Source organism: Pongo pygmaeus, chromosome 9, assembly GCF_028885625.2.
Source record: "Pongo pygmaeus isolate AG05252 chromosome 9, NHGRI_mPonPyg2-v2.0_pri, whole genome shotgun sequence".
NCBI classification, from domain to species: domain Eukaryota; kingdom Metazoa; phylum Chordata; class Mammalia; order Primates; family Hominidae; genus Pongo; species Pongo pygmaeus.
The window spans coordinates 71,466,391-71,485,925 of record NC_072382.2 but is presented as its reverse complement, the minus strand read 5'-3'; the positions used below and the strand labels follow the sequence as shown (position 1 = coordinate 71,485,925).

The 19,535-nt window shown below is 37.2% G+C and overlaps 2 protein-coding genes across 2 annotated transcripts; both read left to right on the top strand.

The window, feature by feature from the left end:
* The first annotated feature begins 1,827 nt into the window (after positions 1-1,827).
* Positions 1,828-5,866, top strand: MMP26 (matrix metallopeptidase 26). The gene is made up of 6 exons (XM_054438970.1): positions 1,828-1,926; positions 3,260-3,480; positions 4,209-4,357; positions 4,993-5,118; positions 5,590-5,751; positions 5,838-5,866. Exons 1-6 carry the CDS (start codon positions 1,828-1,830, stop codon positions 5,864-5,866), a joined length of 786 nt encoding a protein of 261 aa, XP_054294945.1.
* A 2,617-nt stretch (positions 5,867-8,483) lies between these two features.
* Positions 8,484-19,160, top strand: LOC129008932 (olfactory receptor 51L1). The gene is made up of 3 exons (XM_054441436.2): positions 8,484-8,968; positions 11,087-11,187; positions 12,421-19,160. Exon 3 carries the CDS (start codon positions 12,580-12,582, stop codon positions 13,525-13,527), a length of 948 nt encoding a protein of 315 aa, XP_054297411.2. The 5' UTR covers positions 8,484-8,968; positions 11,087-11,187; positions 12,421-12,579; the 3' UTR covers positions 13,528-19,160.
* Positions 19,161-19,535: the final 375 nt, after the last annotated feature.

Sequence of the window (19,535 nt, the reverse complement as noted above, 5' to 3'; positions counted from 1 at the left end):
ATGTTGTTTACTCCTGTTGATGAAATATTTCGTTAATAGATTTGAAGCGAATTATCTCTATTCATTAATAGTGTGACTTTGGCATGTTCTTTCACCGCTTTGAGTCTCATTTTTTTTAACCTATAAAATTTTTATACTATATTTTAATCTATACCAAAGGTTTAAAACACAGAATTACCTTATAATAAGCCCTCGATAATTGTATATTTTTAACAAATTCTTTCATTATCTTCCATTTTAATTCTTTTATTTTTATTTTTTTATTTTTTCTTGGAGATAGGATCTCACTCTGTTGTCAAGGCTAGAATGCAGTGGCATGATCAAGGATCACTACAGCCTCGACCTCCCAGGCTCAAATGATCTTCCCACCTCAGTCTCCTGAGTAGCTGGGACAACAATTGAGCACCACCATGCCCAGTTGATTTTTTTGTTGTTGTTTTTTTTGAGACAGAGTCTCACTCTGTTTCCCAGGCTGGAGTGCAGTGGCATGATCTCGGCTCACTGCAACCTCCACCTTCTGGGTTCAAGTGATTCTCCTGCCTCAGCCTCCCAAGTAGCTGGGATTACAGGCGCCTGTCACCATGCTGGGCTAATTTTTTTGTATTTTTAATAGAGACGGGGTTTCACCATGTTGGCCGGGCTGGTCTTGAACTCCTGACCTCAGGTGATCCGCCGGCCTCAGCCTCCCAAAGTGCCGGGATTACAGGATTGAGCCACTGCCCCCAGCCTAGTTGAACAGCTTTTAAGTAGCAGAGTTAAGACCCATTTCCAGACTTGTGTGATTTCTTTTTTTCTTTCCTTCTTTCTTTCTTTCTTTCTCTTTCTTTCTTTCTGTCCTTCTTTCTTTCTCTTTCTTTCTTTCTTTCTCTTTCTTTCTTTCTTTCTTTCCTCTTTCTTTCTTTCTTTTTATTTCTTTCTTTCTCTCTTTCTTTCTTTCTTTTTGAGATGGAGTTTCGCTCTTGTTGCCCAGGCTGGAGTGCACGTGCCACCATGCCTGGCTAATTTTTTGTATTTTTAGTAGAGACGGAGTTTCACCACGTTGGTCAGGCTGGTCTCAAACTCCTGACCTCAGGTGATCCACCCGCCTCAGCCTCCCAAAGTGCTGGGATTACAGGTGTGAGCCACTGCACCCAGCCAAGTTGTGTGATTTCTAAGGTAATGAGCTGAAATATTTTGCTATGAGATATATATGTATATGTATCTATACATATACATATACATGTACATCTATAGACGTGTGTGTGTCAGTTTATTATCACTGCTTTGTTTTCTTCAACATATAGCTATTAACTACATCTTTCTGTGTTTTTCTAGATCTCTTTTACATAGGTCTTGGAGATTTTCATACTCTGATCTGGATCTTTATTACAGTGGATATTATTTATTTCCCTTGATTTTATTCTTTTTTCTCTTTTTAGCTTCTGGAGCAAGATTGAATGTCTCTGACTGGTAAAGTAATTATTCTATAGATAAAGCTGTAATGAGTTTTGACACACCTCCTGTTTCTTGTTTTTTTCCCTGTTTTAAAAAATGATGCCCCCTATATTCTGAGACTGACCTGTATTTCCTTAACCAGGCCTGTGACCCAGGATGCTGAGGACCATCAGGTGTGAATTGAGCTTAAAAATAAATCCCATGGCTGCTTTTCTCACCCTTGCATGCTGGTCACTCTGCCCTCAGCAGGTATGGATGATGACGCCACTCACAGATTCAAAGAAAGGGCAAACTGGCAGAGTGAGTCATTGGATGTTGCTGGCACAGCTATAAAGGTCCGGTGGCCCAAGTTGGGTACCTGAATTCAAGCAGTGGGACAAATGAGTGTTTGGCATGCAGCTCGTTATCTTAAGAGTTACTATCTTCTTGCCCTGGTGTTTCGCCCTTCCAGTGCCCCCTGCTACAGACCATAAAGGATGGGACTTTGTTAAGGTAGGTGAATGACTCAGGACCACATTATTATGTGGTGACCACTGTGGGCTCTTATTTCATGTGTGTGTGTATGTGTGACTGCATGGTATAATGATAAATACATACATTAATATTATATATGAAAACATTTTATTCAATCTGTGTGTGTTCATTTTTCTCTTCTAATTTTAAGAAAAAAATTATTTTTTTTGTAGCCCCTAAAAGTGTTTTTGGGCCCTAGGCACTGTGCCTTCTGTGCCTAATTCAGCCCGATTGCTCATCTCTCTCTCTTAGTCTTCTATATGGCATAGAGTGAACACTCCAGTATATAGGTCTCTGAGCCTGCTAGGTAGTGAGATATCAGGGGAAATCATTCAAATGAATTAATGGGACCTTCACATTGACTGAGTAATCTCCCAGTCGGTCTACCACACACTTTCAATTTCTAAAATAATTATGAATTTGTTCCGAACTTTTAAGCATCCAAAATACCTAAAAAATGTTATAACTGGTTGCAGTCATGTATTTTGTAATTGTATAGGAACCTAGTCAAATTTCCTGCTAATGTTTAGCCCAGAACAATACAATAAGTCATTTGCCTCTTAGTGCCCAGCTCAGCTGATAATAAAACAAAGGCATAAAAATGCAGTCATATAATTTAAAAAAAACAGTCAATAGGTTTACATCAAGTACTCATAAGAACTGTGGAATAGATCAAGCTGTATCAGACATGAGCATTGCCCTTAAAGTATTTTGAGTCCAGCTAGCATTCAAATATAGGCAGAGAAAGCCTAATTACAGTACAATGTCCTTTTTTTGTATTTAGAAGTTTACATTTAATACACTAGACTGGCAGAAAAATCGGTGGAGACAAGGAATAGGTAAACAATAGGCTCTTTAAAAGTAGCTTAATGAAATGGAAGTAAATGCAAATGAAATGGGGAATGTAGAACCAGCCAAATTTTATGTCCTGGAGTGATTGATTCTGTCCTGATTAAGAAAACCTCCATCAGTCAGAAAGACCAGAGGCCATCTTCCCCATGCAGTTCCCAGGTAATATCTTCATGTCGTTTATACTTGGGTTTCTCCATCCTAAAACTTGGAAGCTTTTTCTTTTAAAAAAAATGTTACAGCTTATCCAGGTTATTTTTATTCTGTCACCTCTCCTTAACATCATTTCACTGTGGCATAAAGAATCAGGGATGGCTGCCATCATCTGACTGAGAACAGGAGACTTAGGAAGGCCAGACTAAGGACCATCTTTCTGAGACCCTCAAAGAAGGCTATGCCCAGGGTAACTGATATATGGGTCTTCCCTATTGACTCAGTACTCATCCTTCTTGATCTGATTCAGGACTATTTCCATCAATTTTTCCTGACCAAGAAGGAGTCGCCATTCCTTACCCAGGAGACACAAACACAGCTCCTGCAACAATTCCATTGGAATGGGACAGGCCTACTTGATATGCAGATGCATGCTCTGCTACACCAGCCCTGCTGTGGGGTGCCTGATGGGTCCGACACCTCCATCTCGCCAGGAAGATGCAAGTGGAATAAGCACACTCTGACTTACAGGTGCTTGTTATTAAGGCCTAGAGGATAATGTGTGGGGTGATGACCTCAAAGGGCTTTCTACTAGGTCTCTCCTGGAGGCACCTCTACTCTCTTCTGCTTTCATTGGCAGCCTGCTCAAAGCCCAAAATCTCCCTCAGAGAAGGTAATACTACCAGATCCTTTTCTAGCTTCCTCTAACCATCTCTTTAGAAAGTAGAGAGCATAACCACTATCCTTTCCCTTTGTTAAATCTTTTCTTTTTAATTTTAAAGCGTGAGTGTGTGCGTGGTTTTAAGGTACAATTTTGAAAACTTAATGTCTGCCTAGGTTACTCTTTCTGTTGGGGATTCTAAATATACTTGAGATATCTAAAGCAAACAGTACTAAATTATGTAGAATGCTATACATTTTAATTTATGTAGAATGCTGTACATTTAATTTAATTTAATTTTGTTCACATTGTTTTATTTACTTATTTTTCCCCAACCACCAGATAGGACTGTCATTCTTAGGCTTTAGCTGACCTAAGAATAATTTGGGATATTGTTAAAATTCTTAGAAATCTATATTTGCATGTTTAATTCCTTAAGTTTCTGATTTAATTAGTCTGAAATTAGCTCAACTTTATAAATAACCAAAATGAGTCCTAAAACTATTAAATGATCTCCCCAAAGTAGAATTATTCATGTTTAGAGCTAGAATAATTCCCATACCTCTGAACTATTTCATTTAGAGATTGCTTTCCTTAGGATTATCAATTACCCACATGATATGAAGCCATCCACAGTGAAAGACAGTATATATAATGCAGTTTCCATCTGGAGCAATGTGACCCCTTTGATATTCCAGCAAGTGCAGAATGAAGATGCAGACATCAAGATTTCTTTCTGGCAGTGGGGTAAGAAATTGACATGGGAAGAAGGATATGTATATGCCCTGTGTAAAGGACAAAGGGTTTCCATCCTTAAACAAAAACCCAGCCCCCCTATTAAAGTTTCTGAGAAAAAAAGTCTGACAAAACCCTACTGCAAAGCAAATCCTGTAACAGGGAAGACACTTTTAGTTAAATGAAGCAATAAATAAAGAAGAGCTGTTGGCTGCTCTTCTTGTTCATGTGTGAATATGGTGGGGGTACTGCACATTGTCCTTCCAAAAAGATGATGCATAGCTCCCAAATCTATTGAAATGCTATTCAAAGTTGAACCAACCTACTTATAAAAACTTTCAGAGTTTAAATTCTCTTTCCCTTTTCCCCTACCATTTTGAAAAGAGGTTATCATTATTATTGTTGTCTAACTTGTAAGCTTTACTCAGTGTCTGCCATCTGTCTGTCTTTCTTTTTACCTTAGATAAGAGAGTAGGAAGATTTTGGGCCCCACCTTTTTTCTCTGCATGGATAATGCCTTAGCCCTCTCACACCCCCAGTGGTAGACTGTTGCACAGTATCCTAAGTCTCTGAGGCTTACTTAAGACTATTCTGGCCCTTGTTTCTACCTCCACCCTCATTGTGATCATAGCTTCTGTCGTCCACAGCCCATGAAGATGGTTGGCCCTTTGATGGGCCAGGTGGTATCTTAGGCCATGCCTTTTTACCAAATTCTGGAAATCCTGGAGTTGTCCATTTTGACAAGAATGAACACTGGTCAGCTTCAGACACTGGTAAATGCCTTGTTTGGTGGGAGTGCTAGAACTCTCTGGGAACCTGGGGTTCAGTGTTGATGGTCTCCATTTAGGGATCCAGAGTGGTCAGGGTGAGGTGGAAGATTTGGCTGAGGAATCAGGTCTTCTTTATAAGTGAGGAGATCTGGGATCATTTCTGAACACAGATGATCCCATAATAAATACATTGTCAGATTGTGGGGTTTTTTTCTCTTTATCTCTTTGCTTCTATTTGTCAGTCCCTCTTTCTTTCCATGTGTCTTTTTCACTTCAAGTTCATCTGTCCAAATATCTTGCCATTCTGTTTTCTACTTACCTTCTTTCCCTCCTTGCCTACCTTTTTCTTTACCCTCTAACATTTGCCCTTTCCTCCTTTTCTGTTCTCTCCTTTTTTTTTTTGTTCTTTTTCACACACTTTCTGCATTCTCTATGCAAAGTTAATTTTATCTTTTTTTTCCTACAATTTTTCAGGATACAATCTGTTCCTGGTTGCAACTCATGAGATTGGGCATTCTTTGGGCCTGCAGCACTCTGGGAATCGGAGCTCCATAATGTACCCCACTTACTGGTATCACGACCCTAGAACCTTCCAGCTCAGTGCCGATGATATCCAAAGGATCCAGCACTTGTATGGTCTGTGCTGCTTAAGGAAGAGAAGGGAGATCTGGGCAGGAAAATTCCACCTGAAATTTACTGTTGTTTTTTTTCTGTTTCCATAGGAGAAAAATGTTCATCTGACACGCCTTAATGTTGGCACAGAGGACTTATTCAACCTGTCCTTTCAGGGAATTTATTGGAGGATCAAAGAACTGAAAGCACTAAAGCAGCCTTGGGGACTGCTAGGATGAAGCCCTAAAGAATGCAACCTAGTCAGGTTAGCTGAACCGACACTCAAAACACTACTGAGTCACAATAAAGATTGTTTTAAAGAGTAACATTTTGTCATCACAATTTGATATGTCTCAGCATTTGCTATGTTCAACCACTGTGATCAGAACGAGAAAGAAGTGTATACAACAGTGGAGAACTCTGGCAGAGATGGCCATGGGACTGCAAGAAAAGAAAGCATAAGGTTAGGAATAGACCTTTGCATTTTACTACACAGGTGGAGTTTAAAGAATGTTATTTTCTATGCTGTATTTAACATGCCAGTTATGGAGACCAATTGGTTTAGTGGCTTATCTAGTTATTAGCTATGAAACTTTGGTTAAGTCACTTAACTTAAACAAAGTTAAGTTCAGGGCAGCTGAACCAACACTCACTTCCCAACAAGTCCTTTGCATCTCAAACTTTCCCTTTGTATTTGCTTCCGGAGAACCTAACCTCCAAAGTTGACTATTTGAAAGGCCAAAGAAACTGTCAATCTACTGTGACACTAGCAGTATAAAAGAGAAAATGCATATCAAAACAACATGAGTAATGAGAAAAGCAGATACCGTGCGACTACTGCAGACATTGAAAAATTATGAAGGTACTTAGTGAATAACTTTTAACCAATAAATATAAAAATGTATATCCAAACTAAATATTCCTAGATAAATAAAATTTACAAAAATTGGTAAAAGAATAAATAGAAGATCTAAATGGTCCTATAAATGTTGGATAATGTAATCCTTAATTACATCTCTCCACAATTAGTTTTAAAACTGACAAGGAGAAAAACTGAATTGTCTATAAGGATTAACTAGAAAACCTATAATTAAAACTACCCTGGGATGGCCATTTAATTAAAAAAAAACATACTAGCATATGCAAAATCTTCCTGGGGAGAAGAGAAAGAATATTTCTTTAGGTATTTTAGAGCTTTGTATAATCTCATAGCAAAACATGACAAAGACATTACAGTAAGGAAAATTTCAGGCCGCGCTTACTGATGAACATTGATATCAAAATCCTAAACGAAATATTTGCAAACCAAATCTGGCAATAAATAAAGAAAATGGCATTCCAAACTTGAGTTTATTCCAGAAAGACAAGTTGATATTAGAAAATCAATCAATATAATTAATCACATTAACATGATATTAAAGAAAAATAATATGTATCATAAAAGCATGAATTTCAATAAACCCAAAATAAATTTATAAAATTCAGCATCTATTTTTGACAAAATCCTTTGTCGCATGAACAATAGAAGATGACCACATTCTGTGATAAAAGCATGTACAAAAAATCTTAGCAAACATACTTAATGGTAGAATGTTGATAACCACACCTGTGATATCTACAAAAAGAAAAGAAAACAATTTTTATCCCTTCTCCCCAAAACGTACTGGAGATCTTATCCAATGCAACAAAGCAATAAATATAGAAAAAGATAATGAAGATTTTAAATAAGAGAAAAAGAAGCTGACATTATTTGTGGAGGTGTGATTTGATGCAAAATAAGGCCTTAGAGAATACAGATCACTTATTAAAAATAAAAAATAAGTTCAGCAGCTTTTCTGAAAGAAGAAAAATTAACTTTATTTTTATGTAACAGTTCCAAAGATTTAGAAAAAAATTAATCATGCTATTTACATTAGCACAATTGAATGCCAAATATGCGAGAATAAACCTAGTGTAAAATATGTAATCTCCAAACAGACAAGTATAAAATAATATTGAGAAAAAATGAAGACCTTAATTAATTGAAGTTCCTGTTCTTGGATTAGTTATCTTATATTCTAAACATGTAAATTCTCCCCAAATTGATCTATAGATTCAATACATTCTCAATAATAGTCTCAATATATATCTTGGTAGAAATGGATAATCTGTTTCTAAAATTTGCAAATAAATGCAAAGAAGTAGGATAGCCAATATGCAAAGAAAAAAAATGTGTTGGGAGATCATGCTTCATACCAAGCACACTGAGGAAGTAGCAATGAACTAGATAGTAGCTTTTGCCTTTAAAGTGCTTAGTATGCCTCCTTGAACCCTGCTGCTTAATAAATGCTTACTAAGCACATGACTAAAACAACTCTGTTCAGTGAAATGTGGTAAACTTCTTATAATGGAAAGACTTATCATTGCACTTCATCATCATTGTTCTGTACAATGCCCCTAATTAAATCTGAAATTTCAGTATTCTTCTGGATCACAGTAATTATCATAAATTTACTTTCTTCCACTCATTTGAGAAGAGAAAACTATTAAATTTGAAAGAAAGATCTAAGAATGGTGGATGAAAATGGGATGCATTTCTACTATTTTCAGTATTATGATCATGTACTCTTGCCATACCTGTGGTTAAGGGCTTTTTATGGCCATTTCATCTCTGGGGATCCAACAGACTCTGACATCAATCCCAAATTTTCTTTGCCAGGAGAAACCAGGAGTATTTATAGAGATGGTGGAAGCATTCAAGCCTCACTACTCACAGAGTCAAAGGTTTTCAAAACCTGAGGTTCATAGAGACTCAAAATTGTAGCACCTTTAATCAGTACAGGTTTGACTTTCAGGTAGAGATGGGAAGTTTTCTCAGGTGAGAGATAAGACAATAAGAGCAGCAACTTAAACCACAGATACGCAAAGAGAAATTAGAAGAAAGAAACAGCCAATCAAAGGGACTGGAAAAAATAGAGGATTACATGCTGAAAAGACACAAATTTAGATAAAAACAAAATATAAAAAAATGGCAGCAGGAAGGAGACTAGAAAAGATAGTAAAGATAATTTGACACATACAATGAGACAAAGAGAGAAAAAGCCACAGACATAGGAACAGAAAGAAAATATGACTTTACCTATAGTGAAGAAAAGTTTAGTCAGAGAAAGACAAAATGGAACTGTGGATCATTTGAGAAATGGGCTACTGATTGCAAATTAACTAGGCATATTGATTCAATTGCCTTATGTTTAAATTTCAGGTAAGTTTGATTTTCAAATTATAAATAATTAGTTGGTAGATTTTAGCACATTTTGTATGTGGACATAGTTTGCTAAAGAGAGTAAAATTATGAGAAAGATGATGTACCATTTATGCAAAAGGAAAAAGAATTATTGTCATCTGTGAAAAAAATAAATTTATTACAGTATTATAATGTCTTGTTCCAATTATTTTCAGCGATTTTAAGATAAGCAATAAGCTGATTAGCAGAGAATAGGTTTTGATACTAGAGAGGCTGTAAAAAAATGGTCTTATCTTCAGTAGTTCTCCCTTAATTACCTGGAATAGGTGAATGTGTGACGTAAGCCTATTCATGCCTCTGCCCTTTGAAACAGTCTTGTTATTACTCCCAGTTCTTTTCTATTATTTCTCTTTCAACCTCAGTGTGATTAAATTGTACTAAAATCAACAAAGAACCACAAAGAATCATTGTCAATGACCTAGAAATAGAGTCAAAAGAAAATGAATAGAGAAAAGACAATAAAGGGATTTCAAAAAGTGAAAGACATGACAGATGTGGCAGTGAGAGGATAAGAAAGGGAAAGTACACACAGAAGTAGAAACTGGAAAGGGGCTTGGGGGGCCTGGGTAGGGGAGGAAAAGCGGAAAAGTAGCTCAAAGCGTACAAACTTGCAGTTATGTAGGAAGAATAAGTCTAGAGATCTAATATACAGCATGACCACAGTTCATAATATTGTAGAATGGGAACTCTTTTCAGGTGAGGGATAAATCAATGAGGTAAAGCAGTGAGTTAATAATATCATAGAAATGGGGACTCTTTTTAAGTGAGGGATAATCCAATATGAGCAAGAATTAAAACCACAGAAATTGTATACTGAAAATTTGCCAAGAGAGTAAAGCTTAGGTGTTCTTAGCATACACATGCACGTGTGTGCACGCACATACACACACAGGCACATAGTAATGACCATTTCACTATGTATATGTCTATGTATATGCATATATATATATATAAACATCATTCTGTATACCTTAAATATACACAGTTAAAAATTAATAGGGAGTACAAACAGAAATATTCCTGCCTGTCCTAACTTCAAATCTATTGGCCAGTCTACAACTGAAGTTTTCTAAACATCGAAATCTGCACATAGGGTACTTGCACATAAAGCAGAGAGAAAGACAATTCTAAAGAGTAGTGATCCACTTTGTTCTTTGCATTCTATGTGAGAATTTAAGAAAATGTGATTTATTTCAGGATTGAAATAATCAAAGGAGAAAACATGGAATATTTTCCTGGCATGGGGTAAAATAAACTACTTCTTCACTGTGGCCACAGTTTTCTTTTCTTTTTCTTTTTTTCTCTTTCTTTCTTTCTTTCTTTCTTTCTTTTCCTTCCTTCCTTCTCTTTCTTTCTTTCTTTCTCTCTTTCTCCTTTTCTTTCTTTCTTTCTCTCCTCTCTCTCTCTCACTCTATGTGTGTGTGTGTTCTATATATTTCGATGTTAATACCTATATCATTTTTATGAACTCAACTGTACAACAGGAGGTCAAAAAATTTTTCTGAGTGAGGAGGAAGAAAAAGTAAAGTCAGCTAGTGATATGGAAGACTGGAGAGAAAAATGTTGCTTAGGAGTAAAGAAAAATAAATGCTCTAAACACATACTCTGCTGAGTGTGAAGAATTTGATGGGTAGATGACTGCTTTATTTAAGACAAGGGTCTCAAATGAAAGCTTCATTCAGATTGCCTAGGCTAGAGAAGAGTACCAGGTTCAGTTCTGACTCATAGAAGACGGAGGATTCCTGGACTTGGGTAAAAGTAGAAAAAGAGACAAATCCTTCTCATTACATGGAGAAGATGGTTTTGTGCTTTCTTTTGTTCCTCAGATACAGATTCTAAATCAAGTCCTCTTTGGAATTCTAAGTTGTGCCATCTAAGAACTTTCAGTCTTCACGGTATGAAACTGAGATAAGAATCAGTCAAGGGATTTTTAAAATAAAGCTTTTTATTAAATATAATGGAGATAATAAAAAGAAACAGCTAGCTAGCTGGAGCCTTGTGATATGAGTTTGAGACCACATTTGGAAATATTTTTACTTTAGGATGAGGCTAAGTCTTATCTTAATCTTTCCAAAGATCAGAGACTAAGGGTCCAGAAGGAGGGTTGAGGGAATTGCTGAGATGTTGCTACAGAGAGATGTTGCTGAAATCTATGAGGCCCAGACTCTAAGGGCAAGGTAAGTAAATAATTTTGTCAGGGACAGTTAATGGAACTAGATAGGGTTAAAATAAAAAACTAGGTAACAGAAGGGGTAGATAATCTCATAACGCTCAGCTGCTGTACCCCATGCCATCAACACAGTATGGTATAGCAAGGGCAACATTGGTTCAGCACAGGCAGGGAGGCTATTACAATAAAAATCGCTGAGGGAAAGTAAAGCCAGATGTTAGCATCATATTTGGAAATACTCAGAAGAGCTTGGTTGTTTCTAAGAGGCACTGATAGTGAATATTTAAGGCCTAAATTCTGGATTGCCATGAATTCACAGAAGTAGGTGCAAGTGGGTCAGAAAATTAAGAACCACTTAATATTTTGATTGACAATCTTTTAAAAATGATATTAAAAGCATCATTTGGAAAGAGAAATCAATCAATGAAAAAAAACAATTAATAGAAATAAAGTGGAAAAGTACCTCTTTTACTTAAAACGTGTAATAGATAACTGTTAAATGCATTGTTCTCATTTTGTGGAAGAGCAGAAAGGAAAATGTCTTTAATGGACTTTCACAGTTACATTGTGATGTTATGGCCTAAAGATTTATTTTCAAACTATTTAAGCTCTTATCTCACAAACACACACACACACAGGCACACACACACACATGCGTATACACTCACCCACCATATATATAGTTTTTTTTACCGTGAATTTTTTTTAAGGTCAGGAATAGTTGCTATACTAAACAGCTCAAAACTATGTTGGTTAAATAGCAGCTCGATAAAGCATGCTGGGATTATGGATTCTAGTATTATGGATTCTGTTTCTTATGTTCATGCTCTCTTTTCATATATGGGTATTTATCTTGTATTATTAAAATATTAGATATTTGAAATGTTTAAATATTATAAATCTTTAAATAAAAATACATCTGAATAGAAATTATGTTGAGTCCATGGGATCAATTTGATTGTCATGAATGAAAAGATAGTCTAGAAGCAATAACTGATTAACTCAAGAACATTGGCCAGAAGCTCATACAAATCCATTGACATTCAATCTGACTTTTCTCTATTTTCATCTTTATAATAATTAGTAAAAGTTTTTTTTCTCTATTCTCATGTTGCTTAAATTCTTTAGTGTCTTTGATGCAAATCCAGCGTATTTCTTGCCAGAGATGACCATATTTGTGTGTACACATTTTTGTTCCAGAATTTGTGCTGCTTAATATTGGGAAATGTTTTTTACATAGGGCCGACAAGAGATACCACCTTCCTTCCTCTGTGAGGTTAGAGGAAAGACGTATTTTTGTCCTGATTCCATTATTTGTACTCAAAAGAGATAACTTCGAGGGATCAGGAAGGAAAACACGAACCATTCCTCACTATTTGCTGAATTACCCAAAGTCACTATGGTAGACTGGAATAACAGTGATGCAATGGAGCCCATATTTATCCTGAAGGGTTTTCCTGGACTGGAGTATGTTCATTCTTGGCTCTCCATCCTCTTCTGTCTTGCATATTTGGTAGCATTTACAGGTAACGTTACCATCCTGTCTGTCATTTGGATAGAATCCTCTCTCCATCAGCCCGTGTATTACTTTATTTCCATCTTGGCAGTGAATGACCTGGGGATGTCCCTGTCTACACTTCTCACCATGCTTGCTGTGTTATGTTTGGATGCTCCAGAGATCCAGGCAAATGCTTGCTATGCTCAGCTGTTCTTCATCCACACATTCACATTCCTGGAGTCCTCAGTGTTGCTGGCCATGGCCTTTGACCGTTTTGTTGCTATCTGTCTTCCACTGCACTACCCCACCATCCTCACCAACAGTGTAATTGGCAAAATTGGTTCGGCCTGTTTGCTACGAAGCTTGGGAGTTGTACTTCCCACACCTTTGCTACTGAGACACTATCACTACTGCCATGGCAATGCGCTCTCTCATGCCTTCTGTTTGCACCAGGATGTTCTACGATTATCCTGTACAGATGCCAGGATCAACAGTATTTATGGGCTTTGTGTAGTCATTGCCACACTAGGTGTGGATTCAATCTTCATACTTCTTTCTTATGTTCTGATTCTTAATACTGTGCTGGGTATTGCATCTCGTGAAGAGCAGCTAAAGGCACTCAACACATGTGTATCCCATATCTGTGTGGTGCTCATCTTCTTTGTGCCAGTTATTGGGGTGTCAATGGTCCATCGCTTTGGGAAGCATCTGTCTCCCATAGTCCACATCCTCATGGCAGACATCTACCTTCTTCTTCCCCCAGTCCTTAACCCTATTGTTTATAGTGTCAGAACAAAGCAGATTCGTCTAGGAATTCTCCGCAAGTTTGTCCTAAGGAGGAGGTTTTAAGTAACCTCTATCCTCCAACTTTCCACTGAAAATCTCATGGAAGCTATTTCAGTATATGAAAAGTAAAATATCTTGGTGTTGCTCATCTGGTTAAAATCCTAATTCTTTCACTTCTTATACATGTAATTTCAGTTAATCTTTAACCAATATGAAACTCAGGATTTTTTTGGACAAATTGTGACAACTATGGCCTTATGTTGTCCCCAGGTCACTACAAGACTTATAATAGAAAATGTATGTGCTAAATCAAGTTTTTTGAAAACTATACAAAATTATTAATGTTATTAAGTTGTCATTGTTGTCAATGATAATAATAGCAGTATTTTCCTTCTTAAATGTAACTATGTTTATATTGTTTCTCATGCTAATTATCTAAAACTCAGAAATTAATCTCTATCTCTTTTACTAATACTGCTGCACGTATTTTGTTTTTCATGCTACAATGTCATAACTGTTTATGAAAAATTTGAGTCCTTAGGGCAATTTTGGAACTTGAGTTCCTGACAGGATTTTGACCTGCTGCTGTGGCCATTTGCTATGTACAAGTTCTAATCTCATCACTTAGTGATGTGTCCTTTCTCTCATTGCTATTCTAGATCTATCAGCTTCCTCAATTTGCCAGCAAATACTGAGTTAGATACATGGGAGTGTTACCAAATATAGTTTCAGTTGCTTGCCACTTGCAAAATCAAATAACAAGAATGAAGGTGGTAAGAAGAAAGTTACTATTCCAGAGCTTAGTGATGAGGAAGGGCCAGATTTGTACTGAAAGGAGACACTTCAGCATTCTGGGCAGAAAGCAGGGTTTTAATAAGAGAAATTTTGGTATGCAGGCCATGCAGAAGGCACATAGACTTGTGGGGTCTATATGGCTTGCTCACGGATGTTTATCTTGGGTCATCTGGTGGGTCATCCAGTGGTCTGGCCAGTGGGGGAGAATTTGGTAGGATGCTTGGTTTGTTTTAAGTCTTGGTCTATGGAACTTCTTTTTCTTTCTTTTTCTTTTTTTTCTTTTGAGACTGAGTCTTGCCCTGTCACCCAGGTGGAAGTGCAATGGCGTGATCTCTGCTCACTGCAACCTTTGCCTCCTAGGTTCAAGCAATTCTCCTGCCCCAGCCTCCCGAATAGCTGGGATTACAGGCATGCGCCACCATCCCCAGCTAATTTTTGTATTTTTAGTAGAGGCGGGGTTTCCCCATGTTGGCCAGGCTGGACTCGAACTCCTGACCTCAGGTGATTTGCCCACCTTGGCCTCCCAAAGTGTTGGGATTACAGGCGTGACCCCCCCAGACCAGCTGGCCTATGGAACGTCTAAGAAAACATAGAGTAATATAACGAAGTCATGCTTGCAGGTGGTTTGGCCAGTGGAAAGAAAGGGATGTAAACGTTGTAATTGCATTACTAAAGAGCAAAGTAAGAGGTGAGGGAAAAGGGGAAAAATTGTAAAATATATATTTTTTTTAAGAAAATGGGGTACTCAGTTACAGGAATTGCTGAAGAAAGCCTGACAGTACATGTCTAACCATCTGGGCAATTGTGTTGACTCTGTTCAATACTATAGGACAAGATTTTATGTCTTAATTTGTGAATGGTTAAGAGTTGTGCACAATCTCAATCCTCATCTTTTAATAATACTTTTACCTCTTGTTCTACATGCCTGTGTGGATCTGTAGTATTGTGTTTTTAACCAATTTATTTTTGATAACCCATTACTTTTTTCTTTTTCACTAGAGTGAACTACAGATATGTTTTTATGGGTGATATTTTATTATTTCATATAAATTCACTTTCTTTTCAGCTGTATTGCACACTTTTTGAATATGGGGCCATGTGTATTACCTTATCACAGCACTATACAGCTGGTCTTCCCCAACAATCATGAGTACTCATTAAATAATTGAAATAACTATTATAGTTATTGCTGTTAGTACTGTGGATATATAAATAGCAAAATGCATAATGTTAATGTTAAATAATGAATGTTTAATAGTGAAGATACATAGAAAAAGATTAGTAAAATTAAGTGTAACCAATGGTATTGGAACAGGTACATTTTATAATATTGATATATTAATAAGTGGTCAATTTTACTTGAGGACTTAAGAATCAATAATCAGAGTAGTTGACACTTTCACTGTGCATTGTGAGTCAAATTCATTCTTGACCAGTTGAACACAGTTGGAAATAAAGTGGCGTACCAAAGCTGGCACATAAGAGACAATTGTGCATATCTTGTTCTGCTTTTGTGCTCTGTAATGTCATATAGGTGGTTTGAAATTGGTTATGATGGAAGTATTTAAACTACAGAAATTGGTAAACATTATATATCAGGGCTTTAAATTTTTTCTTAGAGAGGAGGTGGTTAAACACTTACCAACACATCACTGGGAAAGGTATTCTAGAAAGAGAAGGTAACATGAAGAAAGCAAAGAGTTTAGAAAGAGTGTGTGTTAGTAACATTCTTCAGTCTAACTTAAAACTTACCCAAAGCATTTTGCATTTCCTCCCGCAAAAAAAAGGGCTCTGACATGGGCTATGATGGACAAAGACATGCAGTTTCAGCCCCATTTCAATGAAAGACTTGTAGTCCCCGCTGCTGGCAGTAAGTCCAGTAGAAAGCCTTCAATTTTTTTTTTTTACCTTTTCAGGAATTGCCTCGGCTGGAGAAATGAGCCTTGCCTGGGGTCATCCACTGACCCATTAAATGACTAAGGTAGAAATTTGGAAAGGTCTGGCCCCTTCAGCCCAGTGAAGAAAACATTCACTGGGCAATTTTATATCCAGGACTCCCTGTGATGTTGGACAAGGCTACCTTCAGGCCTGATTCACAGCTCAACTTTTCCTTCTGCCCAATCCTACCCACTTTCATTCCTTTTCATTTTTAAGATGATTATCCCAGGGACTCTCTTATTAAACAAACTGCACACTAAATTTTACCTCAAAGTCTGCTTCCCAGAGAACCCTGAAATGAGAAGTTCTCAGAAAACCTGTGACATGAAAGTGTTAGGGGTGGCTAATATCCAAGTCTCATGACATCAAATATAGTACCGGTGGAAGGTATTCAAGTTACCAGTGGCAAATCCATATGGGTCTGCAGCAACCTCAATTTTTGCCTCCTCAGAAGAAAGAAATTGACTGAGGGGCGTAAGGCAGAGAAAGAGATCAAGGCAAGTTTCGAGCAGGAGTGGAAGTTTATTTAAAAATGCTTTAGAAGAGGAAAAAAGGAAAGTATGCTTGGAGGAGACCCAAGTGGGTAAATTGAAGGACAAGTGCTGTGTTTAACCTTATTCCTAGGACTTTATAGTCTGGCCCCTTTCCCGTGATCCTTCCCTTAGAGTGGGCTACCCACATGCACAGTGCCCTCCTTACCCTTAGGAAGTGAGCATGCACAGTGTGTTTAGGAAGTCGTATGCGTGCCCATCTGAGGCTTTCTTCCCTTTCTCGGTGGTGTGCCCTCAGAAGGTCATACTCCTTCATTTTGTCTCTTAATGCACATGTCTAGAAAGTTACTTTCTTTTGGCATCTGCATTCTATTAGCAGTTTAGTGCAACAGGTGTGGACCATCAGGAAATGGCGTCTCCCTGGCACAGGCTGCCAATTTATCACTTTTAGAGAGGCAATGTGATAATTGCCCAACCATTGCCTAACATTCCTAGTGTGTGAGCTAGAGCCCTTTCCTGCCCCACTCATGCCTAACTACCTGTAACATAAGAAAGATAACATTCTCAAGGATACCTTTTTTTCAGGCAGATGAAACAGGATAAGAATTCAAGAGCAAATATCCATGGTTTTTAAATCTCTTAAGTTTCAAGCAGAAGATCAAACACAGTGTGTAAGCCTGGAGAACTAAAAATAACCTGTAATTCAAGTTGACATTGTGAGATGTATGTATACAACCATCTTCTACAATCTATGTACTTTCTTAATAGTATGTCTGATGACTAGAAATGTTCTTAATTTTAATTAAGTCCAATTTATAAATTTGCTTTTATGTTTAGTGCTTTTATGTATTTTTAAGGAGATATTTGCCTATTCTGTCATTCAGGATCCAGTCAGAAGACAAAAATCACACAGTAATTTGAATAGAGTTTATAAATATAAATACTTATTAATTTTGTAAGGAAATCAACTTTAAAGAAGGTAAAGACAATGATGAGTAATATCCTAGAGATAAGAGAGATTATTGAAAGAGAAAACAAACTTGGAAAATGGGGAAGGTACTCCCCAAGCCCAAGGTTGAAACTTCATTTGAGAGTGCATAGTCTTAGCATCCAGGAGGATGCCAGAAAAGGTCATTACACTGCATGTGTTAAGAAAGACACCTCTGTGGGGAATAGGTGAACCAAGGATGAGAGACTAAGATTCCTTTTCGGGACTGAGTAGTAGGAAGCACCAGGTGAGCTGAGGCTTGTAGGCAGGGAACTATAGTTGGCATTGGCAAGCAGATGATAACCCCCTTTGAAGTACAGGTGGGCAGCAAATCACAGTTTGGACTGACAAGCTGGAAACACCCCTCCAGGGTCCAAATAGGTTATTTGGGAAGCCGGTCCCTAGAGTAAGTGCAAGACTCAGTAAGAGTCTAGTCATATGGGTATTGTTGAAATTTGATAGGATGAGTATTACTAAATATTTCTCATTACATGCCTCTGATTTTTGCACTGTAGAAGTGAGAATAATCAAAGAGAAGTACACAAGAACTTCTCCTACAAATGTCCCTGCAGCACCCTCTGCTGGCCAAGTTTAACATCATGAATCTGTGAAGGAAAAAATGTCCATTGAGCCCAGTTCCATTGATGCAGAGTAAGCAATGAAGTCTATATTTGAAACTGGGACAATAAATAAATAACTGACACATTTACTGATATTATCAATGATGTTCTTCTGTGTAATTTTTGAAAATTGTAAGGCTTTCCTTTTGATATTTCTAAATACAACACATGTAGAATTTATTTTTATGAATGATGAGGTAAGGTCAAGGCATATTTTTTGATATGAATACATAGTTCAGTTAGAACTGTGTAAAAGAAAATAAAAATTGAAGGACCCCCCAAACTTGTGCAGAAGTGAAGACTAAGTCCTGAAGCTGAATCATTGCAACACTCTCTTCCACGTGAATAACTGTTACTAACATTATATATCAGCTAGATTGGAAAGGTAAATGGCCTCAGGCATCTGGGAAGGGCTGCCCACGGATCATTCGTAAGTAAATTCTTTGCTTGCCTCCCATAAACAAGGACACGCTAGTTGTAAATTTAGGTCCACAATCCAAGTCTAGCTCCTAAAACTCCACACCGATTATGTCACTTACAAGTTTATCTTCCCAGGTGCAGAAAAGAGTCAAGATTCATTTTCTTCACCTACCCAGAGATGACTACATAATTGAGTCTTCCTTTACTCCCTTTCTTGCTTCAGACATTCACCTTATCTTACATAAAATGTAGATTTACTGAACACTAACTGAAGTCTCAGGAATGTAAATATTTCCCCTACTGCTCAACCTACATGCCTCCCCTTTCCCCCTTTTAAGGAAATGGATAAATACACAACTTCCTGAAAACTTTTGTGGAAATAGGCACAGATGTGTTGGTGGCTTTTGTTTTTCCCAGAAATGCCCTAAACCTGGCTTAATAAACCTCAGTGATTGAGAATTATGCCTCGGTGACTCATTTTGGTTTTCAATCATTTATTGAATAAAGCATTATTCATCCCCTGTACCACAGTGCTTCCATTGTCATATGGTGGAAATGTATATATTTGGGTCTATTTCTCATATTTCTCTTCTGTTCCATTGTACATAATTTTGTGTCATTCCACTAATCCATGACTGTTGTTAATTATGATTTTATGTTAGGTTTTGTTATAAGGTAGTGTGAACCCAACAGTATGAGGGCTACTTGTTCAAATGCCCTTAACTATGTTGGTATTTGATATGGTTAGGTTTTTTCTTCCCACTCAAATCTCAACTTGAATTGTAATTCCCATTATCCTCATAATCATCACATGTCAAG

Excerpts from the sequence above, each read along its gene's own strand:
- MMP26 (XM_054438970.1), top strand. The coding sequence starts at position 1,828 with ATGCAGCTCGTTATCTTAAGAGTTACTATCTTCTTGCCCTGGTGTTTC. Across the intron at positions 5,119-5,589 it reads CTGGTCAGCTTCAGACACTG|GATACAATCTGTTCCTGGTT; the intron begins GTAAATGCCTTG and ends ACAATTTTTCAG. Across the intron at positions 5,752-5,837 it reads AAGGATCCAGCACTTGTATG|GAGAAAAATGTTCATCTGAC; the intron begins GTCTGTGCTGCT and ends CTGTTTCCATAG.
- LOC129008932 (XM_054441436.2), top strand. The coding sequence starts at position 12,580 with ATGGTAGACTGGAATAACAGTGATGCAATGGAGCCCATATTTATCCTG.